This window comes from Tenrec ecaudatus, chromosome 15, assembly GCF_050624435.1.
Source record: "Tenrec ecaudatus isolate mTenEca1 chromosome 15, mTenEca1.hap1, whole genome shotgun sequence".
In the NCBI taxonomy this organism is placed as follows: domain Eukaryota; kingdom Metazoa; phylum Chordata; class Mammalia; order Afrosoricida; family Tenrecidae; genus Tenrec; species Tenrec ecaudatus.
This window is the reverse complement of record NC_134544.1, coordinates 8,916,209-8,942,429: the sequence shown is the minus strand read 5'-3', so window position 1 is coordinate 8,942,429 and position 26,221 is coordinate 8,916,209. Positions and strand designations below refer to the sequence as shown.

Below are 26,221 nucleotides of genomic sequence, written 5' to 3'. Positions count from 1 at the left end.
GACCAGAAGAATAACTTCGGAGCCCTAGTGGCATCGTGGTTATGCATTGTGCTGAGAACTGCAGGTCAGCAGTTCAAAACCACCCGTCATTCCTCGGGAGAAAGACCAGGTTTTCTAATCCCATAAAGAGTCACAGTCTTGGAAACCCACAGGGGCAGTTTAACTCTGTCATTTAGCGTCATTATGGGTTGTAATCGACTCTATGGCAGTGAGTTTGGGTTTTGTGAGTGGGAGGACTTGTAAAAACTTGATTTCTCCAATGAAATTCAGAATGTTTCAACAACAAAAAAATAAAGTTGTTTTTTTTTTCCTCTACATTTGAGCTAAGACCTCTCACATGACACTGGGTGTGGGTAGGGAGCATGTCAGAAACTAGTTATCAACTGTGACTTGGTTAAACAGGCATGGCTGTGATAGGGAACTGTGGGCGTGAAGTGTCTCCCACTGGGTGTGAATCACAGTTCGCTCTCTCCCCCACAGGTCTGAGAGAGAAAATGAACTTGTGATTCCATCCACAGTTTGTGGAAGAAACCATTAAGGGTTTAACTTAATATTGTATGCACTCTAGAGACACAAAATGCTCTATAGAGGCTAAGTTCTATTTGTAACTTATAGTTATGGTTTAGCTTGGGGGGGTTAATAGCCACATTTGCAATTCTTTTGAAATGTTTAAATATCACACAGAGTCAGAAGTAACAGAAATATATTGCTTACTGTTCTCAACCCACTAAACCTGCAGCTGTGAGTCCATTCTACCTCTGAGAACTGCCCTGCACAGTTTCCAAGGCTATCAAGTTTGAGGGGAGCCTATTGCTAGATCTTTCTCTAGAGAGTGCCTTTGGACCAGGGGATGCCTTTTACCAGTGCCCTGGTCGGGATCCTTCTTACTTTTTTTTTTTTGAGCTTTTATGATGTGTAGCTTGAGCTGTTGACTAAGGCATATTATTTTAAAAATGACAAAACGAAGTGGCATCGTGTGTATTTTGCTGACACCATAAGTGCCAATTGATATTCGTGCATGGGATGCACTCCGGGTGTGCACACACCTGCCTAGGGAATAAACATGGAAAGAATCTTGACTGAACTTTTCTCTTCAATTGTGTGTTTAAACCAGCAGTTCTCAATCTGTGGGTCGTGACCCCTTTGGGGTCAAACAACCCTTGCACAGGGGTCGCCCGATTCATAACAGTAGCAAAATGACAGTGATGAAGTAGCAACGACAATAATTTTATGGTTGGGGGGGGTCACCACAACATGAGGAACTGTATGAAAGGGTCGCGGCATCAGGAAGGTTGAGAACCACTGCTCTAAATAAAGATCTCCCCACCCCCACCCCACCCTCACCCCAAAGCTGCCAGTTGGGATGTGATTATTATTGTCATTTCACTTTGCTTCATTTGGGTCTCTGGAAAATGAAACCCAAAAACTCATAGTCACTGTGCGCCACATCTAAGGAACCTAAACGCCCACTCTCCAAGTTGTGCTCTGTAATGGAGACTCTCCGAAACGAAAACGAACCTGTTAGCAGCAGAGCAAGTCTGCAAGGACAGAGTGGAGCGGCTTTCTGCGTTTACCGAGTCATGCCACGCTTTCCTTTTACTGGAGCCGCTGTGGGTTTGAACCTGCGACGCTTCATTAAGCATCTGCTATGGCGCCAGTCCTCTTTGTTATCCTGTGGGATCTCAACTTGGCTCAGCTAGAGCCCGCAGCCCAGCACGCTGAACCTACAGTGATTTAGTGCGTTCTTGGTTCGCTTTGTGAGTAGAAATTGTTTTTTTAAAGAAGGAAAAAAAACAGGTTTCAGCACCCTGATTCTAATTTTTCAGGACTCCACCTCCCGATTTTCTGGTCTGGCAGCAGTAGCTTCGAGCAAGTGAGTCTAGCTAGATGCCATCTTCTTCCACCAATGCCTCTTTGTTATCATCCCCCATTCTCACACACTGAGTCAATTCCAAATCGCAGCGATGCTCTAGGACCAAGCAGAACTGGCCCTGTGGGTCTCAGAGCCTGCCTGTCTTATGGTGTTGTTCTCAGTTGGTGCCATCAAGTCGGCTCCGAAGCGCCCTGCTCTTATGCACACAAGCGTGAAACACGACTGCCCTCCTCACAATCATTCCCGGTGCAACCCCGTGCGGCAGCCACGTTGTCAGTCCATCTCCTGGGGGGGCCTTCCTCTTTTGCACTGTCCCTCTACTTTACCAAACAGGATCTCCTTCCCCAGGGACTGGTCTTTCCTGACAACATGTCCTAAGCATGTGAGACCAAGTCTTGCCATCTTAACCTCTGAGGAGCACTCTGGCTGCTCGTCTTCTAAGACAAATTGGTTTGTCTTTTCAGGTGTAAAGTCTCATATTTTTCTGCTGGAGTGGCTGGTAGTTTCAACCAGCTAACCATTCATTTAGCTTCCAAAGCATAACCCTGCTGCTTTCTTCCTTATTTCACTCATGCAGATGATGAGTGGGTTTCAGCCACCATTTCATGTAAATCTCACAAACAATGAAGCAGACTGTCAAAGAGCTATGGGCGGTGAGAGATCTGGTGTGGACATGTGTGTCCATTTCTGCTCCTTCTCTTCTCTCCTGAGAGCCTAGTGGTCCTCAATCTGACTCGCAGAGTTGGAATCCCCTGGGAGGTTTCTAATAGAGGATGCCCATGTCCCACTCCAGAGTAATGGACCAGGGCCTCTGGGGATAGGGTGATGAGGAGGTCTTTCTGACTGCACTTTGGTCTTCTTATTGTTCCTTTGTTAACCTCTGGCTTCAGAAAAAAGAGTGAACATCTTTAGCATGCCTATAGTATTCCTTTGTCCACTAAGTCCCAGCTTTCTTAGCCAGCCTCCTATAACACCTGTACATAGTCCCACTCTCATCCCTGCAGCAAGATTATCGGGGAGTACAACACTCATCAGGGCAGGGGGAGAGGGAGGCTAGCAGCAGCCAGAAGAGCATTCCATTGATTCTGAGTGCTATGGGGAAGAATTGACCAGTGGGACAGAATGGACCAGTGGGGCAGGAAGAGCAGCCCTTTATACTCTGGAAGAGTGTGACCCGAGTGAGGAGGCTCTTTCATACCAAGGGCTTGCATTCCCTTCAAGGACTACCAGCTGTGAGCTGACACCAGACTGTATTACATGAAGAGGACTCAAAGTGAGCAGGGTAGCACTCTCTGCCTTCAGATTATTGAGTCTCCGCTGCTTCTCTTTCACTCCCCCTGAATGATTCCCAAATTCATCACCTCATTTGAGTTTCTACTAGTACTTATCATAATTGGCAATCTTGCTAACTCTAATATCTCCATTGGATTCTAACCTCAATGAGGGTAGAGATGGAGTCAATATGACTTACTTTTAGGACATAGAATGTGGTCATTGGGGGCTGATGGGCTTGCTTAGTGAGTGTAGAAGTAATAAGGTGTTATCTCTCTAAAAGTTTCCATATTTAACAACTATGATTTTAAATGAATTCACTGTAGATTCTACTTAAACCCACAATTCACTGCTATCTAGTCAATTCCAACTCATGTTGAACCTATGTAGGGTTCCTAAAGTTGTACATCTTCACAGGGATAGTCAGTCAGTCTCCTCTTTCTCGCACTGAACACCTGGTGGCCTTAAACCAATGACCTTATGTTTAGCAGTCGAACACCAGATGTCTCTAAATACTTGGTGCCATCAAGTCAATCCTAACACATAGAGACCCTAACAGACAGAGTAAAACTGCCCTGCTGGGTTTCTGAGACTGTAAATCTTTATAGGAACAGAAAGTCTCATCGGTTTTTCTGTTGAGGTGGCTGGTGAGTTTGCACTGTTAACCTTACTGTTAACAGCCCAGCCAGTAACCCAGGACACTACCAGATGTTGCAAATGAGCTTATTTTAAAGTTATGCTCATTACCAAATATGATGAAATATGTTTGTGAATGACATTGAATTATATGGAGCTATATATTCTTCTGACTTTTGAATTTCCGAGCTAAGACTTTAACTGTATACAGGAATCAGGAGTCCTGGTGGTACAGTCAGATGCAAATTGGACTATTAACTGCAAGGTTGGCAGTTTGAACCCCACAGCTGCTCTCTGGGAGAAAGATGAGACTGTTTGCTCCCATGTAGATGTACAGCCTAACAAACCTATGGAGCAATTGTCTTCTGCCCTGCAGAGTTGAGAATCAAAATGAGCCAACGACAATGGGTTTGGGGCTGATATATGGTTTATATATAGTAATATTGAGTCTAAAAATTAGGCAAGTGGTACGTGATACTTTGGTAATATGCTTAATTTGGAAGAGATTGCGATTGTATTTAATTTGCTGGATTTGATGGTTAAAGCAGTACAATGTATCTGCCTCAACATTTGCTAGGAGGGGAAATTCTTCCCTTGTTGACAGTGGTACTGAGCACAGCTGGAGTAAAACAAGGCTATCAAAAGACCTTGAGCAAGTGATTTTCAATTTCCCAAGCCCTGGTCTCTCTTGAATATAGTTGAACCATATATTATGTTGTGAATTTCAGGCTCCCCATAAATCAATACCCTGTTGTGCTATTTTGGAAACCATAGATGCAGAAACTTCAGATTTTTCATGGACTTTAAAAAATACAACAAGCAGAATTCATATTTATAATAAATAATGTTTAAATTTGCTGCATGTCATTATGGTTTTCCTTCAAATTGATGCTCAGAAACGAAGCAGACTCATGTTTACCAGCCTCTCATGGTATCCTCTCAAGTTTAACAGAACTTCCTTTTGGTGATGCCTGCTTGGCAAGCTTGGGACAATATTGCATTTGAAACCATCAAATTCTGAGGGTTAAATATTGTCCCAAGCTTGCCAACCCATAATGAGACTGAAGTAGCAAAAGATGACCTTGACAGGGACTGCTGTGTTGGATAGGAGAGTGAGAGCTAATGTGAAGGATTTAGCACCAAGTGGAAGACAAAAGATACCCGTTTTCACCTTAAACTTGGTTGTGTGGGAAGAAATCATTCTATTGGTAAAGCAACTTATTTTATCCCTAAATCTAAATCTAATTTTCATCTTAAAAAATAATACAAATGAAAGGTACCCATTGAGCATAATTAGGAATGTTTGTGGATGACTCTGCATAACATTGGGTCTACTTTCCACGTAACAGTCTTCCAAGGCTGGTGAGGTCAGGGGTAATAGTTGGCAGCCTAAAAGCATCGCCCAGGCTCTAGCTGTCTTTAAGTTCTGCTTCCCATCTTGAGTGAATGGGCTTCTGCTCTGGGAGCTGAGGGAGGTTGTAGCTCCAGGCATGTATCTTCTGATGTAATTTTTAAGTGCAGAAAACATTCCATTTTCCTCTGACAATGTGGTAGTTATACAAATCGTTTGTCAATTTGAGGGCATTAAGAATAAAGGGGTGGAGTCTAGCCTGTCAATCAGGTCATAGCCAATGAGGCCCCTATGTGGGCATGGCCTTCTCCTGAGGATTCTGGGTATTCCTGTATTCCTCCTTGGAGGTGGGAGACACACGCTATCTCTGCTCACTCCCTGAAAGACTATCTACTGACAAGACACATGGATCTATGCTGAGGGCAGTGAGAGCCCTGGACCTGAAGGAGTCACGTGGAGACACACCAGTGCTGGGATGCTTCCACCTTCACTAGATCCACAAGACTATCCACCCACTGTACCTTCCTGCATTTGGCATTATTGCATGACTGAGTGAGTCTAAAGAGGGATTTATGGATTACTATTGAACATGTGGGCTAATATTGGAGTTATGGCTTGATCTGGACTGGGCTGGAATATTTTCTCAATATTCAATTGCTCTTGTATATAAAACTCTTTATTATACACACGAGTCTCCCTGGGTTTGTTTCTCTAGCGTGCATGCACACATACACTCACTCACTTCCCATCACTTCCCCTCCCCAGCTCTTTGCCCAGTTCAATAACACTTATCTTCCTGAAATATCACAGCCAAGGGTCAAGGTTACTACACTTACCTGGCCAATACCAACCACATCAAACACACTGTCAATGCCTTGATTCAAACTCACAGAGACTCAGAACTGCTCCCGGGGGTGGGGGAGAAGTGAGGGGGGGGGTGTGCTTCCAGGTTGTAAATCTTTACTGAAGCAGACTGCCACAGCTTTCTCCTACAGTGTGGCTGGTGGGTTTGTTTGGATTAGCAGCTGAGCACTTTAACTACTTTAACAAACTTTAACAAAGCACTTGGCCTTCTACCAAAACCAAACTCATGAATCAATTCCAATTCCAATGCTGTAGGGCAGCATCGAACTGCTCCTTAGGTTTCTATGGCTAGGGCTGTAACCTTTGTCGAAGCAGACTGCTACATCGGCCTCCTACAAAGCAACTGGTGGGCAGACTTTCCAATTGACAGTGAATGCCTTGCACTGTGCCTCGGGCTCCTTGGGTTATGTACCACTGGCTGCAAATTTTCAGCTCATCAGAAGCATAAGAATGTGAAAAGCAAGGCAGCTGGGCGCCAGCACCTGAGTTTCTGATTTAAAGAGTCTGTGGGAAGGTTTCCAGCTGGAGCTGGTGCTGCTATTTTGGAGATCACTCAATGAGAGAAATGTTACTGATCGCTGCTCCGAACCCTCAACTCACGATGATCTGTGACAAGGGTGTCAACCTTGCTATCCATAGAGTTTTCATTGGCTCCTTTAAGGAAGTGGAATACCAGGCCTTTCTTCCTAGTCTTTCTTGCTTGAGAAGCTCTTCTGAAACCTGTTTCAAACCACAGCTGTACTCAAGCCTCCACTGACAGACTGCTGGTGGCTGCACTTCCTGGGCATTGGCCAGGACAACTCAGGCTGTCCCATTTGGAAGGTGCGACTTGTACTGCTGCCCTCTGATTTTCATGAACACCACCCACAGCAAGAATGTTTGGCTGAGCCTCCAAAGAACTGTGCGTGTGTATTGGGGGGTGGGGGGAGGGCAGGCGTGGAGGCAACATGCCCAGGACCACCAGTGCTTCTCTACCTTTGTTCTTTCTAGCTGACCGGTTTGCTTTTGTGCCCAGGCGTCTACACGTCTCACTCTCAACATTTTTGTTTACTTAAACGACTTGAAGTCAACCTCAAGTGAGGTGCACAAGCTCAATAACCATGCGTGGAAGATTGAGGGGAATCATCCTGCTGGATCACAGGAGCACTGCATTTAAGTAGTTGTGATGAGGTGCATAATTCCTGAGAAAAACCCATCATCTTGCAGGATTGGTAAAATGCTGCTATTAAGCTCTGCATTATCTGTGCTGCGAAGTCTTTATATCTGAGAGTGCAGGGAGAGTCTTCCTTTAGACGCGCCGTTGTCATTCTAAGTAATGAAATTGAGTTCCCTACTCCATATTTATTTGCAAAAGAATGAGATACGTAAGTTGACATTTGAAGCTGTATTCTGAAGAATCAAATTTATCATACTTTAAATGTAATAGTATTTTAAATGAAGCGCTAAAAAACACAGTGCCTCGTGCATTGGGACTTTGTAAGGGCCCAGAGGTGACATCGCAAGACCACCCAGCCAGCAGGGGAGAGCCTCGGGTGGTCTGGGCCAACAAGATAGGTGGGTTCCCAGCTGCAGCTTGGGTTTCTCAGGTTTCAAGCTGAGTGACTCATGCCTGAGGATTTGGCAGACAACAGATCCGCGGTCTGGGGTTTCTCAGGTACTGGAGGCCCCATTGTAAGAAGAGGTTGAGACGCTAACATTTTCTGAACGCCACTAGATGAAGGTATGTGCTGAGCTGCTAACCTAAGGGCTTGGAACTACCAGCAGGAGACAGGCTGTCTCCTCTTGTAAGGAGTTCCCATCTCCAATACTCACAGGAGCAGTTCTACCCTGTTGGATAAGATAGTGTGGCTCTGATGGCAGTGAGTTATTTTGTTTTGGAGTGGGTGAAGGATGTTAAAATTACTATTGACAGCTAGTAAAACCAACAGATCTGTTTTGGAAGAAATACAGTCAAAATAATCCTTAGAAAGGAGGATGGTGGGGCTTCCTCTCACTTACTGTGGACAGATTTTAGGAGGCCAAAAAGGAAATCATGCCTGTTATTGTTGAGGGTTGTTGAGAAGAAGGAAGACCCCCACCAAGATGGCTTGACACAGTGGCTGCAGCCGTGGGCTAGATTCTAATAATTGTGGGGATGGCCCTGGATATGCCCGGGCTTTATACTTGGGGTCCTTATGTGCTGGAATCCACTTGCTGCCCTGGGCAACAACAGTGGGCAGAGGTGGGTGGGAATGGGGGGGCTTCCTCATCTTGGTGACTCCCTGGCTCTAGCCTGAAGTCTGTCTGTGGTCCTCTCTGCTCATCCATACTTTCTCTCCTCAACTCAACTCCAAGTCTTTTCCACTTGGAGTGAAGGGTGCCTTACAGGTAGAACCAGATCTAACTTCATAGAAAAAGAGATACTGAACATACTCGTGTATAAGCCGAGTTTTTCAGCAACTTTTTCATGCAGTTTTTGTGGTAAAATTAGGTGCCTCGCCTGATGTTCTGGTTGGCTTATACGCAAGTATATACGGTACTTTATTATATTTAATGGTTTACTAGGGGTTTTTTTAGCTTCCCTGTTATTGTGACCCAAATAATTTTACTTAAAGTAGTTAGAATAACCTCCCTTACAAAATGTATGTGCTCTGAGGTACTTTACCAGATGCAATCACGATGGAGTCTTCATGACACAGTGCATAGCTCAAAAGCTGACAGGTTGGACGTAGATGTTGCCTAAAAGTACCAAATAATTTTGAGAGTCTTCTCTTATTTACCTGACTGTTGGTAATTGAAACCAGTCCCTGCTATCTAGTTAATCAACAAAAACATCCTGCGATTGGCCTCAGACCCAAGGAATGTTATTTTGCTATTTGCTTGCTGATGGTGAGCAGCTGTTTCTCAGGATTACCTTGAAACCTGTGTTAAATTCCACAGCCAAAGGTATATCTTTTCTGATTTCAAACAGGACCCCACACAGTCTGCTATACATGGCCCTGGCTTCCTTGCTGGTATACCTTCTAAATGAAACTCCTCTCTCTTCCTCAGCTTGCCCCAAAGTGGGATGATTGGCTGCACCCCTTCAGGGTAAGACACCGCATTCCAGATAACATTATGAAAGGTGCAGGAGGTCATATCCAGTCACTGTCAACACCGAGCACAATGAAGGCCTAGCTAGGAAGGGCACCCCGAGGTTAGAAAGGCCAGGGCAGAGACGTGGGCATTGAACGGATCGGTCCAATGCTTCTCCACGTGTAAGAAAACAGCTTCCTGTTTCTTCGCTTTGTACCCGCAGGTGATTCTATCACACTTTACTGTTGCCAGTCAGCTGTATGACAAAGGGTACTTGGTTATGGTTTCATCCTCAACTTTTTATTTTCGATCATTTTTGAGTCACGCAGAGGTGTTAGCCAAATACAAGTTTCCTGTGACCTCTTTGCCCAGTGGATTCATGTGTCCCATCTCACAGAGTGACAGTGGGAGTGACACAGGTAAGGAAAACAAACACTTCCAACATTATAAAGAGCACACCTGTTACCTTTTAATAAACACATCCACTGCCCGCCCCTCTTTTACCCTCCCCCAAATCAACACATCCACTAGTCCCTGCCCTCCACCCCGTGATCCTTCCCAAAATCAACGCTCCCAACTCATGGTCATGGAGGCAATTCTGACTCATATGCAGCCCCCAGGGTAGAGTCGAACTGCCTCTGTGGGCTTCCAAGACTGTGACTCTTTATGAGCATAGAAAGCCTTACCTTCCTCCTGCAGAGCAGCTGGTGACCTTGCAGTTAACAGCCAAGCACATAATCCACTAAGACACCAGGGCTCTTTCCATTACCGCTGGCAGCCACTAATCTTTTCTCATTTCGATAATTTTGTCTTTTCAAGAATGTGATATAAATGGGAATCGGTTCTCCTGTATTTGGGGAACAAAACTGTGTTCCTTTTCTACATGTGAGAGATTTTTTCTATTCTTTGAGTTTTCATATTTCACCTATCCTCAATTTATATATTCTTGCTATCCCTTCTACTTTAAGAAAGGTGTGGTATATATAGGGCTTTCTGTGTTGGGTATCTGTTATTTTTTATGCACACATTTTATAGTTATTGTGGCTAAATGTCTTATTGTCTTATCCTGTGGTTTGGGATCATACTTAGAAATGCCTTCCAACTTGGTTTTTAAAGAAAAACAATGCACACAGTTTTTATTCCAATATTTTCTAATGTTTTATTATTTTCTCTTTCTTTTTGTAAAAGTCATATCATCATCACTATGGCTCCATGAGGAAAGATCTTATTTTCAATTACCCGGTTTTCATTTTTTAAAAAGAACTATACATTTTTTATCTGACACCACTCGTTAGTAATTGCCGTATGTAGAGTACCATGACCATAAGATTTTAGGAAGTCAAAAACATTCTTTGTGCTCTTACAGTTTTATTACAGTATAGGGAAAGAGAAATCAGTCTTTTTCTTCATAGTCTTAATAAAACAACTTTCAAGGATGGCAGTACTATCAATTTTTCATAGAAATGCTCAGTGAAAAACAGGACACAATATTATGAATAATATGAAGCCAATTAACATAACCTGCTAATTCCAATAATGTATGGTGTGAATTGTAAGGAGACAGATGGTAATCCCAGCCCTTCCTGCTGGAGGGTTCACGTGTGTCTTCACGCAGGACGAGCTCCTCTCTCCAGACCCACAAGCTCTGTGAACGGTGCCAAGGGGCTGCAGGAAAGGCATGGCTCAAAGCCATGTCTTATCAGCAAAAGACCGCAAACTACCAACCCTCCAGCTGAGAGAGGAGATGAACAGCCCCTTTGGATTTATCCTTACTTTTATATAATAGAAGTATATATAAAAGAAGTTTGTATCATTCGAAATCTAAATAATGATACTTATTGTGGTTTTATCATTCCTTGTTTTGGGAAGCTTACAAGAAAACCAGAGCTGCATGAGGTGCAAATGTATCAGTTCGCTGCACACTTTGGCCACTTATATATTTTTCATTCCTAGTCACTCAAGCCAAACCCCCTGCCATCGAGTGGATTGCTACCCATGGCAACTGTAGAGCGCATGGTAGAACTGCCCCTGTGAGTTCAGAGACTGCAGCTCTTTTAGGGAGTAAACACCCTAGCTTTCTCCCAAGGAGCTGCTGCTGGTTTCAATCTGATGACCTAGCTGTGAACAGCTCAGAGCATGACCTCAACACCGTCTGGGCACCTGACAGTCATTCCTTGTCATATATGAATCATAACCTTTAATGACACAGGTGTGGAGGTGACTCCTCTGGGTCTCCACGGTGGCTTTTCTTCTTTGTCAAGTCGGTCACCGGGTCTCTGACATCGTAGGGTGGTATGAGAAATAACAGCATCCCTGTTTTTGTTTTTGTTTTAAGGGACTGTCGGCACATCCCCAAGCTTGCTATGAATGGAGTGAGCAACATCAGGCCCGTAGGGCTGAGCTGATGCCTGCAAGCTGTCATGTGGATCCAAATTCAGAAGTAAAGAAACTGAGATGCCAAGTGGAAGAACTGAAACAGGAACTTAACCGGAAGGACGACAAGGTAACTTTTAAATAAACTCATGCTGGGCATCTTAAAGATAGTGTTTGATGACCTATATAAAACGTTCCCTTCTTTATTAACTTAGGGTGTGAATTGGGACCAAAGCCTCTATACCTTAATCACTAAAAATCAATAAGAAATTAAAGTGTCTAGAAAAGACAACAAAACCAAACAAAGATGAAATGGTGTTTGCAGTTTTCCCCTGAATTCCACTATAATTGATTTGTATTGGATAAGTGCTCCATAACTTCAACCAGGTTGAAGTTCCAAGTGTTATGCTCTAAGCGTACACATCAGAGAACTGAGCACATGCATCCTTCCCCCTGTGGTGACTGCATGTCCCGCGTTCCTGTGGAAGGTGAGCTGGCTAGCGGTTTAAGGAGTACTCTAGAAGGTTCCAGAAGGCAAAGATGCAGTGTAAAAGTCTGAGAGCGTACTTATAACTTTGAGGAGAGACCTTGTTTTGTTATTTTCCCTGAGGGGAACAGTTTCACATGTCCACATGATGGTGCGGTTAATGCTGCGGGGCAGCAGAAATCCCCGGGGGGCATCCAGTGGCTGTGCCTGCTCCTGATGAACAATGTAGTGGACAAAGAGCAGAGTATTATGGTTACAAAGACTATTTTGGGATAATGCCAAACCATTTTCTCTGGGTTAATTTGGTTACCAAATATCCTGGTTGACAAATTTGTGTGCTGTGATTTAGGTGTTCATCTTAATAGTTCCAATCAAAGCATCGCGTGAAAATAGAATCATTTGACCAGTGAAGCTCATGCATTGTTTGCTGCTCTTGTTGCCACTGAGCTGATTTTTGCTCAAGGTGACCCTGTGTAAAACCAAACAGAGCAAAGCCCAGGCTTGCAACAGATTCATAATCACCATGCTGGAGGGCATTGTGGCAGCACACTGTTTGCTGAGCCGCTATTTTGCCGAGCATGATGTTCTTTTCCAGACACGGCCCTTCCTGATACCATGCACCAAGAATACAAGACAAAGTCCAGTTGTCTTTACTGCTTAAGAGAACTCAGGCCATCCTTCCTTCAAGACAGACGTGTTGGTTCCTTTCACAATCTCCGGTACTCTTGTTAGTCTCCTCCGGCACTGTAGTTCAAATGCACCAGTTGTTCTCCTGTCTGCCTTAATCATTGTCCATTTCACGTGGTTAGGAGTCTATGAAAAATGGTTTAGTTGTAAAGTTGTCTTTGGAGTGACAACTTTACTCTCCCAGATTGAAAGAAGTCTTGTGCAGTGGGTTTGCCCAATCCAGTATGTCATTTGATTTCTTGACTGCTGCTTGCATGGCATAAGCTAAATTATATTATGTGTTTTATTTTTAATCTGGATCCTTTCTATGAACCTCTTTGTGTCCCAGATAATGCTGTATGCATATGTTGGAACTCCATTTTGAACTAGTATGTTGGAGGAAATTTCTAGAGAATGCTTTGAATTTTAGTTATATAGTCACATTGTTCCTCTTAATATTTTGAACAGGGGAGAATTTGTTGTGTAGCAAGATGAATTATCTTATGCATCTATAAATATGGGTTGTAAGAAATAGCTTGGGACTGAGTTAGTTGCAAGGAAAGAGTGACATAGTTAGGACTTCTGGGCCAATGAGGGTCTGATTCAGTATTGAGCAGTGGTCTATGGAGGGTCATCCTATTTACTGCACCCTATTAGAGAAGCATCCTTTCCATAATGTCACCTCAGTCGTGTGCATGTCTTTTTGCTTGTCAAGGTCAAATGAGCAAAAACAATGGGTGAAACTTACCAGTCCAGAACTCTGCTACAAGAAGGGTTACAATAGCTAATTAGTCCACATAGAAGTACAGAGGACTCCATCCAACTCACTTTCATGGGGCAGTTAATGTACTGAAGATACTTCCTATTCATGCTAGCTGCTGGTCTGAGGTCAAGAAAGCAAACAGTGAAGTGGCCAGCCAGAGATATAGTCTGCCCATAGGCAGCATACACAGCAAGGTAGGGTGGCAACAGGAGGGAGCTAAGATGTCCAGGTATAGCAGAGGCCGGTAGTGCAGCAGCCATGTACTGAAGCAGGTTGTGATGGAGCCTCAAGACAGCATTGCACAGAACAGTGACACGATCCATGAATTGGCTTGCCCACAGGTGGCACAGCACACAATTGAGACAGAGCAGCTAACTTAGGCAGCACCATTATGGTCTGATCACCAGGGAGAAAGACAAAGAAGCTACCCTCAGAGTAATTTGTCTCAGTTGCCCTCCAATTAAGCTACGACCTGATTGACATACTAAACTCCGCCCATAAGTCCCTAAAGGAACCTTGTAGGCAGATAAAAAATTTTAAGATCACATCCCCATACTCAGGGAGCAGCGCAAGGGCAAATAAAGGAACATTCCCCATGTAAAGTGCAGGATGCCCTGCTCTGCTAGATTTCAGAAATATTTTCTATTTCCCCATTCTATATGAAAGAGTGTGTGTGTGTGTGTGTGTGTGTGTGTGTGTGTGTGGAGATTTTCTTGAACAGTTTTCATGATAAGGGAGCCTTGAAACAAAGTAGTTAGCCACTGTGGCTGTCAGCTCACCGTCATGTGGGCAGCTTGACCCCACTAGCTGCTCTGTGGAAGAAAGACATGGCAGTCCGTTTCTACAAAGGTGGCATCCTAGGAAATCCTGTGGGGGCATTTCTCTATCTTACAAGGTTGATATGAGAGCAATAGGCTTGATTTGGGGGTTTGTTTTAGCCATAGTGTATTTTTTGTTGTATACGTAGGTGTAGATAAAATACTATCAATCTAGGTTACAAAAAAGACATATCTATGTTTGATATAGACATTATTATGATATGCTAGAATTTAGACAGATGCTATAATTGAGCATCTTTTGTGTAAATGATTCTTGGAGGAGTGAAATATATTTAGTGAAGAAGGACAGAAAACAAATATTGTATGACCATTCCGGTAGACAATGTAATATTGTGTGTGTGTGTGTGTCTTTTGTCAGTGACAGGAATATGATTCTTAAATCATAGTGACTGGTGTATCCCTGTGACTTATTTGGAATACCAAATGTGTGCTGCTTTCCAATAGAACCAGAAGAATCTTATATAATCCCTGCGGAGAGTATTTGGATATATTTATATTTGAAATTTGAAAATAGGCACATAGAAATGCATACACAAACCCCCAAAATGCATTGCTAACATCCAACATCTGTGTCCAATCTCGATTACAAGAGAAGATTGACCCCCGGACTTATCAATTCATATGAGTGTTGTAATCTGAGTTATTTGATTGTGGTTGTAAAGTCTTCAGTTTTATCTTATAAGAGTCACACTCCTGTGGAATGGATATGTATGTCATAGAAACAAGAATTTTGCTTTTGATGACAATCAACTTTCCCACAATTTGACTTATCAAAGAAAATTCTGTCAGTTACATTGCTGTGCTTTTTTACATTTTGTAGTTGCAAAATCTTCAAATTACATATAATGAAGTTAGCATTTAATTAAAACTGTCAAATGCAAAGTTTTCAAATTCCGCCATCAATGGAATATAAATAAGTGAAAATGAGATGTTAATTCTCTCTGCTCTAGAGATAATAGACACTTTTGTGCCATAAGAGAAAACTGCAGGGGCTGATGAAAACAATTGAGCAACTGTAAAAGAATTCCTTTCAGATAAGTTGATTTTCTTGAAGTAAGCTTGCAAAATCTAATTCAATGCAAAGTTTTAGAAGGTAGACATTAATTACTAATATTGTATTAACGTTTTCTGTGAATAGACATTAGGTAATGGCAATATTTAAATGAGATTTTGTTATTATAATGGCCAAAAGCCAGACTCACTGCCTTCAAGTTGATGCTAACTTATAGTGACCCTATAGGGTGGGGTAAATTTGCCCCCATAACTTAGACTGTCCGTGTTTCTGGGAATAGAAGGCCCATCTTTCTCCTGACGAGCAGCTGGTGGTTTGGAACTACTGATCTTGTGGATCCAAGTCCAGTGTATGACCACTGACAGAGATTTCAAATGTATTCCACTGGTGGCGCTCCTTCCTTTAAGCTCCTAGGTACTCTGTGTGTTCTTGCTTCTGAGTGGCTCTTATTTGAGGCATTCATTTGATGGGGGTTTTTGTTTGTCTTTCGACAGACCATAGTATCAAGTTATTAAGTGGTGATGGCTTGGTTCCCACACTGTACTAAGGTGCAGAGGTTGCTCCACTTTAATCCTGTCCAGTAGCGTAACAGAGAACTCCCTCTAACATAGGATAATAAGCACAGTATTAGAGGCCAGAAATTATAACGCATTTCATAATGGATTATGGCTTGTTGTTCTTAAGCGCCATCCTGTTGATTGTGATTCATAGAGACCCAGTGGACAACAGAACAGAACACTGCCAAGTCCAGCACTATCTTCACAGTTACTGATTTGTTCAAGATGATCATAGTTACCATTGTATTCATCCAACTAGTGGAAGGCCTTCCTCTTTCTTGCTGTCCTTCCACTTTAGCAAATATGTTGTCCTTTTCCAGCGATTGGTCACTCCTGACACAATGTCTAAAGCATATAAGATGAAGTCTCGCTTTCCTCGTGTCTAAGGAGCACTCTGCTGTATGTTTTCCAAGATAGATTTTTTGTTTTTAGCAGACCACGGTGCTTTCAATATTCTTTACCAGCATTACAGTTTGAATGCATCAATTAATCTTTGGTCTTTCTCACTCGATGTCCAACTTTCATATTCAAATGAGGTTATTGATCATACCATGGCTTGGATCAAGCCCACCTTAGGCCTCAAGAAACATCCCAACTTTTCACAATCTTAAAGAGGTCTTGTGAAAAAGATTTACAGAATGTAACGCATCATTTGGCCTCTCAAATGTTACTTCCATGAGCATTGATTGTGGACCCAAGCAAGAGGAAATTCTTAATGACACCATTCTTTTTTTCATTCATCATGGTATTTTCTTTTTCTTTAATAGAAATAGATTTTTTTACTTTAAAGTAAAGTACATATATATAACAGACTACAGCAGAAATGTCTACAAATAAAAGGAAGTAAATAATTTTAAAATCATTTTATTGAGGGCTTGTACCATTCTTATCACAATCCATACAATCTATCGTGTCAAGCACGTTTGTACATTTGTTACCATCATCATTCTCAAAACATTTGCTTTTTACTTGAGCCCTGAATATCAGATCCTCATTTTTCCCCCTTCCTTCCCATTTCCCCCTCCCTCATGAACCATTCATAATTCATAAATTATTATTACTTTGTCTTATCTTACACTCATGATAGTTTCATTATCATGATATTTACTATGATTCCAGTTGTGAAGATTTTTGTTTTCTTCATATGGAGTTGTAATCCATACTGAGACTGAAATCTTTGATCTTCATTAAGTCTTCTTCACTTTCAACTAGCAAAGTTTTATTATCCGCATCTTGAAGTTTGTTAATAAGCCATCCTCAGATCCTGATGCCCTAGTCTCCATATAGTCCAGCTTCTTGGATTATTTCCTCCTCACATGGATGGAATCATTTTGGTGAGAGGATGCAGCCTTCATCTTTCTCAATTCTGCAGTCTTCTCTTGTTCTGTTCCACAATGGCCTCTTGATGCATGTACAGGTTCTCCCTGAGAAAATGAAGTGCTCTGGAATTTCACTTCTACTAAAGGTTATCCATAATTTATTTTGGCCCATACAGTCAAATGCCTTTTCAGGATCAACCACATCTTTCTGATAATTTCTGCTTTCAATTAAGATCTATGTGACATCAGTTATGATATTCCTTATTCCATGTATTCTTCTGAATCCAATCTGTATTTCTGATAGTTCCCTGTCAATGTTCTGTTGCACCATTGTTGTATGATTTTCAGCAAAATTTTACTTGCATGTGAACTCAATGATATTGCTCTATAGTGGTCACATTACCTCAACTCACCTTTATTGGAATGGGGACAGATCTCTGCCTGTCAGTTGGCCCAAGCATTATGCTTCCTTACTTTGTTGAATCATTTCAATGGGTATTTGGTCAGTTTCTGGAACCTTGTTTTTGGCTAATGACTTCAGTGCAGAGTGGACTTCTTCCTTCAGTACCATTGGTTCTTGATCATACATTTCTTCTTGAAATGGTTGAATGTATGCAATTTTTTTAGTCTTGGTATAGTTGCTCTGTGTTTTATTTCCATCTTCTTTTGATACTTCCTACATCATTCAACATTTTGCCATCAAAATTTTCAATATTTTTTTCTTTCATTCTCTCAGTTTAAGATATTCTGGACTTGTTATTTCATTTTTGTTATTCCATTTTGTCCTTTATCTTTGATTATACTTTGTTAATATTCAAAGTTTTATTTAGGTTCTGTGCCAAATAACAGTAAATGAAATGTGTAAAGTTAGTTATAAATTAAGGTACTCTGTAAATTCATCATAGCATTTAAACCATCAGCACACTCATTAATTCTGTTTTGGATAAGCTTGATAATTAAGAACAAGATAACACGAGTGGTTGTCAAAAATTTCACTTTCGAATGCTTTATCATTTCCTGGTTCAGAACAAAGGTAAACAACAAATTATTTAGTTTTAAAATTAACAAAGGTTTAAGCACTCAGTAACAGATTTATTCATTGGATTGGCTGTGACTCTACAGTTTCTTCTTTTTGTTGAATTCCAAATCCCTTAGTGTAATTCTATATTGGCTGATTACTTTTTTTCATATATATATATATATACACACACACACATATATATATATATATACATACATATATGATGCATGTATATGTATGTCTGTGTATATATTGGTGATACTTTCTAGAAATACATCACTGCCATGGAATCAATGCCAACTCATAGTGACCCTAAAGAACAGGGAAGAATTGCTCCTTTGGGTTTCTAAGACTATCTTTTTACAGGAGTAGAAAGCCTCATCTTTCTCCAACAGAGCAGCTGTTGTTTTTGGAGTGCTGACCTTACAGCTAGCAGCTCAGTGTGTAATTCACTACACTCACAAGGTACCTTATGTTAGCATATGGTAATAGGAAAATTAACATTCTACTGTAAGGGAAAGACGCATCATCAACCTTTATGTAACTTAGGGATTTCCTTATCGAAGTAACATTAATGAGCTATCTACTCCATACATTTCTTGGCAATAGGATATAAAATGAAATGAGACAAGTGACCATTGTAAGCATCAAAGTCTAATGCAATCTGTTTGCATTATGGCTACACAAGAAAAAAATAGTCTGGGTCTTGGTTATTTTTGTTGTTGTGCTTTGATTTTCAGGACCATTGTTCAAGGTTCAAGTTCAGAAGGTAATTCAGTTGTTCTGGGTGAAGGCTGGGCTTCCCGTGTAAGTCTAACATGTAGCCTAATATAAAGCCAGCCTTCCTATGAGAACAGGGCTGCCCCAGTGTAGATTCACATTCTACCCTTCTGTGACCCTGGAACACACATACATATGATGGCAGGATTTATCAGCAGATGAGAAATAAAATGAACTCCTACCCTAAAAAGAAGCTTTTAATTCATTGTTCTCTATATCTGTTAGAATTTAAATATGCACAATTAATTAAACTAATAAGCTTAGTTTGAGAGAAAATGTAAAAGATGAAAAATCACTTAAACAGATGCAAAGAATGAGATACTATCAGTTCACACTAAAAGTGTTAGTGTTTTGCTTAATGCGTTATCGGTGTGGCTTCACACTTAGCAATTATCACCTTTTTATTACAGCTTAGCTAATTTTGGCCTCACATTTTAATGCCTGCAGGTGTCACAAAGGTGGAAAGCTTTCAGAAGTCTGATATCATCAGCAATGATGAATGTGAGAGACACTTTGTTTGAACTGAGGGAACATTAATCATCTAAGCTAACATCTGATTTTTAAATAAAACACTATTTGGAAGGTCACTGAAATCCTAGTCCTAAATATATTCCAGCAAAATCTTTCTAATTTACACCCTTGTAATTTTAAGTGTGTGAGGACAGTGATAGACTGAAACCCTAATTTTCTATGAAAAAGATGTGGTAAGTATTTCAGGGAAGATGACCAAGAATGAAAGGAGAGAGACAGGGGACCCATTGCTAGTTCCTATGGGGATAATAATGTGATAATTCCTAATGAGAGCATCACATACCTGATCTCTAAATTGAGTTATGAAAATATTTAATGATTACTTAATACTTAACTGTTTCCCTTCAGAGTAATACCTATGTACTCCAGTATAAGCTGATCCGAATATCAGCTGAGGCACCCAATTTTACCCCCCAAACTGCATAAAGGTGTGCTGAAAATCACGGCTTATACTCCAGTATATATGTTCGCTTATACTTTGGGCTACTGTGCTAGTTTGGGTTGACTAGAGAAACAAATTCATTGACATTTATATGTGTGTAAGAGAGAGCTTTATATCAAAGAGTAATTGTATATTAAAACATCCCAGCCCAGTCCAGAGCAAGTCCATAAGTCCAGCATTAGCCCATAAGTCCAATACTAGTTCATAGATCACACTTCAGACTCACACAATCACATGCATTGATGTAAAATGGAGGAAGACCACTGACTGGTGGGTACAAAGTCTTGTGGATCCAATGTTGGTGGATGCATTTCCAGGGATATGGCTGCCAGCAGCGTGGCTTCATGTGGCTTGCCAACAGGAAGACAAAGGAAAAGAGAGAGGAAGTTTCCAGAATTTTCATAAGAAGGCCACACTCACAAAGAGGTATCATCAGGCTGCGACCTGATTGACAGGCTGAACTCCAACTATACGCTTGTTTTGCAAGTTGACATAAAATTATGTAACTACCACAACTTCTAACCCAAATGATCAGTATTTCAAAACCACTAGATGAGGCTTTCTACTTCCATAAAACGTTACAGTTGCTGAAACCCATAGGGGAGTTCTACTCTGTCTTTTAGGAGGACTATGAGTGAGAATTCACTTGATGGCAATTGGGTTTGGTGCATTTGCTTTATACTTCCTACTTCTATTGTCCATTATCTGAAGCCCCTCCCGCAACACCGATGAGATTTGATTGTGCTTTTGGGATATCCAAGCACAGACATGTGTGAGGTTAGATGGAACAGAATATATGCTAGTATAGTGACATTCACAGAAGGTTCTGGAACTCATTCATCATGTTTCTTTTCCTACAAATTAATTGGGGCTATTTGAAATTAGTTCTTTGCTCTACTCATTTACCAGTGACACCTCAATTGGAGTATATGGACAAGCACCTACACAACATGTGTCTCCAACATGCCACCTCAGCTGTGCAGACAGGCCTCTCAAAACCTAAACCAAACTCACCGTCATACAGTCAACTCTGATGCATAGCAACCCTTTAACAGAATAGACATTCCCCCTGGGGGTTTCCAAGTCTCTAATTATTTACAGGAGCAAAAATCCTCCTTTTTCTTCGACAGAATGGCTGGGGAGGTTCAAACTGGCAACCTTGTGGTTAGCAGCCCAATGCATAACCACTACTCTACAAGGGTCTGCTGACAGGTCTTTAAAAAGAAGAAATCACAGCCAAAATACCAGAAGAACAGTCCAGCAGACCAGTTTACATACTTTAAAATATTGTTTTTATTCCATACATCTCATTTTTTTAGAGCAGTTCTAGTTTTAGAGAAAACAAGTACATAATGTCAAGTGCCATCCACCACCCTTCCTCACCACACATGGTATCTCCTAAATGAACATTTGGAACTAATGTAAATGCCATGTGTTGTTTACTGTGGCACATCATTGACTATAAGGATCCCTCTTGGAATTTTACAATCATATGTGTGTTCATAAATGCCTAAGGTCATGCATCCACCACTAGTGTACCTCGCAGAATTTTTCTGCTGTGGTCTTGTGCTACTTTAAACTTCTGTTCATTTTTTTGCCGCTGTTGTTGAGAATACACAGAGTAAAACACACACCAATTCAGCAGTGTCTACATGAATAATTGAGTGACATTGATGACCCTCTGAGTTGTGCAGCCAATCAGTCTCCTTTTCTGAGTTCTTCTCTCTATGCTTCTGATCTCAATCATTATAAAATTTAATTACCTCTTCTGTCAAATGTTCCCATCTCCTGAAATCTTTGACTATAATCTTGACCTCCTTTTCCTTCCCCAGAAACCTTGATTACCTTCTGCTTCTATCCAGCTTCATACCTCAACAACACAAGCCACAATCTTGTGATTAATGGGTTCACACCACTGACTGACTGGCTAACAGCCCAATTCTTAACCCACCTCTAGTCCTGCACCATCTTCACAACCGTTTGTATTGAGTCTATTGCTGCTGCTCTTCTGCCAATCCATGTCCTTGACGGCCTGTCTCTTTCTCACTGACCCTTCACTGTAAAGCATGATATTCCTCTCCAGGGATTGCTTGCTGCTGATAATATGTCTAAAGTACATGACATCAAGAGTTCTAGCCTTACATCTAAGGAATATTCTTGTGGGGGATTTTCTTCTCTTTTTATTATTCAATCTATTGGTGGACTTTTACAAATCTTACGACAATCCATCTTTCAATTTTATTAAGCACACTTCTGCATATGTTGTCATCAACATATCCAAAACATTTTCATTCTACTTGAGCCATTGCTATCAGCTCCTTATTTGCCCCCATTTTCCTTCACTCTCTCATCCTCGTGAATCCTTGATCAATTATATATTATTGTTGTTATTTCGTGTCTTACACTGTCCATTATCTCTCTTCACCCACATTTCTGTTATTCATCCCCCTGGGGGTGGGTGCTATATCCTACCTTGTCACAGGTTTCTCCTTTCTCCCCCTTCAGCCAACTATCCACCACCATCCCAATCCCCAACCCCTCATTATATCACTACTCCCACTACTGTTCTCAAAGAGTTTATCTGTCCTGAATTCCGTGTGTCGAGAGATCTTATCTGTACCAATAGGTCTACTCCCCGGTCTCACCAGATTTATAAGGTAGAACTGAGTAATTGTAGTAAGGGGTGGGAGGAGAGGAAGCATTCAGGAGCTAGAGGAATGGTGTATGTTTTGCCAGTGTTATACTGAAACCTGGTTGATATGCTCCTTCCTCGTAACCCTTCTTTGGGAAGATCTCAAATTATCTACACATGGGATTTGGGTCTCAACTCCAATCACCCTTATCCACACTGATATAATTTGGTTCTTTTGATACCCGATAACCTGATCCAGTTGACACCTTAGGCCTATTTGCTTCCCTGCCAGATAGCTGCTTGTTTAACTTCAAGCCTTTAAACCCCCAGAAGCTATATCTTTGGTAGTCAGGCACCATTCACTTTCTTCACCACATTTGCTTATGTACCCATTTTGTCTTTAACGATCATGTCGGGAAGATGAGTATCAAAGAGTGCCAGGTTATTAGGACAAAGTGTTTTTGTGTTTAGGGAGGTCTTGATTAGAGGCCCAAGGTTGGTCTGCTATCTCAATACTTAACATAAATATATGTACCATATATACTTGAATATAAGCCAACCTGAGTATAAGCCGAGGTACCTAATTATTACCTTGGAAACCAGAAAAACCGATTGACTCGAGTATAAGTCTAGGGTGGAAAATGCAGAAGATATTGGTGACTTTCAATAATCAAAACAAATTAAAATAAAATTACTAAAATTGAGACAGCAGTGGGGTAATGTATTTAAATATTCATTTTAAATAAAAAACAAAAATAAAATGAAAACAAGTCATTTAACATTAGTAAACCGGCACCGTAAGTGGAAAATTGGTTCAAGAAAAATAATAAGGTATCAACAATGATACCTTAAGAGTACTATTTCCTGAGCTCAATCAGCAACCAAGCTAAAATGTAAAGAGTTAAAATCCTTCAAAACTGGAAACCTCATCACCATCTGTATCCCAATGCAGAGCTTCAGCTGGTATGAGGTCATCATAGATGCTGTTCTCACTGAGATCGCCGTCATCACTATCATTTCTGTCATTTTCATACAAAGCACAGTCTTCACTGCCATCCATAGCATTACTAATACTACATTTCTGGAAGGCACACCACACCATGTCTTCTGGAATGTCTTCCCATGCATCGCGAACTCACTTTGCTATTAACTCTATGTCAGGCTTCATGAGATTTCCTCCTTTTGTTAGTTGGACTTGATCAGATGACATCCATTCATGCCACATTCTTTGCACACAGTCTTTAAAGGGTTTATTCAAAGATACATCCAGAGCCCACCTGAAATAATGGCTAAGGTAGCTTTACTAGATTTTGCCAATTTTTTTATGTCATCCGATAGGTGGGCTCTGAACATATCCCAAACAAGTAACGATGGCTTTTTCTTTAAGGCTGGTCCTGGTCATCGGTTGCAAATTTTTTAGTTTTGTCTTCATCCATCCAGCCTTTAACATGTACACGCACAGTAATTCTTGGTGGGAAATTGATCATTTTAGGCAAGGTCTTTCTTTTAAAAATAATGACAGGACACAGCTTAGTTTCATTAGCCAAACATGGTAGAACAACTGTAAAGTGTTTTTGTTTTGTTTTTTTCATTTCCTGTGGTTTAGAGAAAAATGTTTTTTTCTCCTAAATTTGCCACAGTCTGTTGCTTGGAAGATCAAAAGTCATGGCAGTTTCATCCATATTCCCAATATCTGCCAGGCCATAATTATAAATCCTTCTTTGTTTTATAATAACTGACTGGAATGACATAATTTTTTCTTCAAGGTCTTGTGGCACTTTCTGGGAAATCTTTTGTTCTTTGTCTCAAACATAGGCCAAACCTATTTGTGAAGTGGGTACACCATCCTGCTGACGCAGCAAATTTTTCAATGCCTGGTGCCTTATATTTGTCAGCCTTAGCCATTTGTAGAACATGTATGCGGATTCCCATGCATGTTACGCAGTAGCCATTTCGACGACACCCCATAACCCATTTATGCAATTCACTCTGTAGAGCCCCATAAAAAGACATTAAACCACAATGAGGTTTTGGAATCTGTTCCAAGTCAGCCTTCAATTTTCGCCACTCCCTCACTTGCTTTTCCTCAACACAGAATTCCCTATTTGCAATACTGTTATTGCTTTCTTCTCTTGACACAACCTTCATTTTGAATCCAGCCTCAGATGACCGGCGTTTTTGTTTTGGTTCAAAAGTATCCATTTCTAATAGAATTAAAAAAAAAGACTTTAAAAAATAGCTTCCATGGTAATATAACCCCCCCCCCCCCATGACATGTTAGCCAGGAAAGGGGGGGGAGTCTCTCTGTGTGGGTGGGGTATGCAGGATGTGAATTAACACAGAGATCAGAGGGGAGAGACTGAGCATAGCCACAGACACATCATTACCTGTTCAACTGCCAGTGTAAGTGAACCACTTGGGGTGCTTCTGAGAATTGGAGCCATCCACGTCATAGGATGGCTCTGATTGGTTAGATGGGAGTAAACAAACATTCAAAACACTGTAGTGTCAGCGGGGCTTTGAATGAACAGCGGAGAAGCGGCAATCACCCACAAGATAATGGGAACTTGTCCAGTTACCTTGGGGGACAAGTTGTTACACCTCACTGGGGTACCACTGAGCCATGTATAAGCCGAACCCCAGTTTTTTTTGTGCTGAAAAACTCGGCTTATACAGGAGTATATGCGGTACATTGGCCTCTATTCCTTTCAGTATAAATTAATATATTTACGTATATATCCATATAAGCTATACTCTGTAAATCGCTTTTGCTTCCTACTTCTTTCCTCTGTTTCCTTTCACCTTTCTCTTGTCCCAACAAACTCATGGATGAGGAAATAGCATGAGATCTAAAAGTGATGGTAAGGAAGCCTTGCGGGGTTTGATCAGGTGCAATGTATCCACGAGAAAGTACTGAAAGCCAAGTGGAGGGTGAGCATGATAGTAAGGAATATTCTCACTGGGTGTCTTCCAACATTGACCCTCTCATGCCCCCTGGTAATTCTAGAAGGTCAGTATTCTCTTCCAATATCATAGTTCAAATGTGTTTGTTTTTTTGTCTTCAGTCTGTGATGTTCATTGTCCAACTATTGGCAGTAATTTATTGGGAATAAATTCTGAATTAGGAACTTATGAAGTTCTTTGTTTGCCTTAAGGCAACTTTATGGTATTTATTTTATAGTCTCTCTGTATTAATTAGTTTCTATCTAACAGTTGAAAAATCTGTGCTTGGTTTAATAAAAAACTTGGAGAAAATTAGGAAACAACAAATGGTTCCCTTTAAAAAATGTTTTATTAGGGGCTCATACAACGCTTATCACAATCCATACATACATCAATTGTGTAAAGCACATGTACATACATTGCCCTCATCATTCTCAAAACATTTGTTCTCCACCTAAGCCCCTGGCATCAGCTCCTCATTTTTCCCCTCCCTTCCTGCTCCCCTCCCTCATGAACCATTGATAATTTGTAAATTATTATTTTGTCATATCTTGCCCTGTCTGACTTCTCCCTTCACCCACTTCTCTGTTGTCCATCCCCCAGGGAGGATGTCACATGTAGATCCTTGTAACATGTTCCCCCTTTCCAACTCACCCTCTCTCTACCCTCCCAGTATCGCTTCTCACACCACTGGTCCTGAAGGGATCACCCACCCTGGATTCCCTGCATTTTCAGTTCCTATCTGTACCAGTGTACATCCTCTGGTCTAGCCAGATTTGTATCATAGAATTGGGATTACGATAGTG

The 26,221-nt window shown here is 41.2% G+C and overlaps 1 protein-coding gene across 1 annotated transcript in view; it reads left to right on the top strand.

The window, feature by feature from the left end:
• Positions 1-26,221, top strand: part of CCDC102B (coiled-coil domain containing 102B) — a 208,778-nt gene that overhangs the window by 126,753 nt on the left and 55,804 nt on the right. Inside the window, exon 4 of the mRNA XM_075532986.1 lies at positions 11,386-11,553. Coding sequence (XP_075389101.1) covers positions 11,386-11,553 — 168 coding nt within the window. The remainder of the gene's footprint in view (positions 1-11,385; positions 11,554-26,221) is intronic.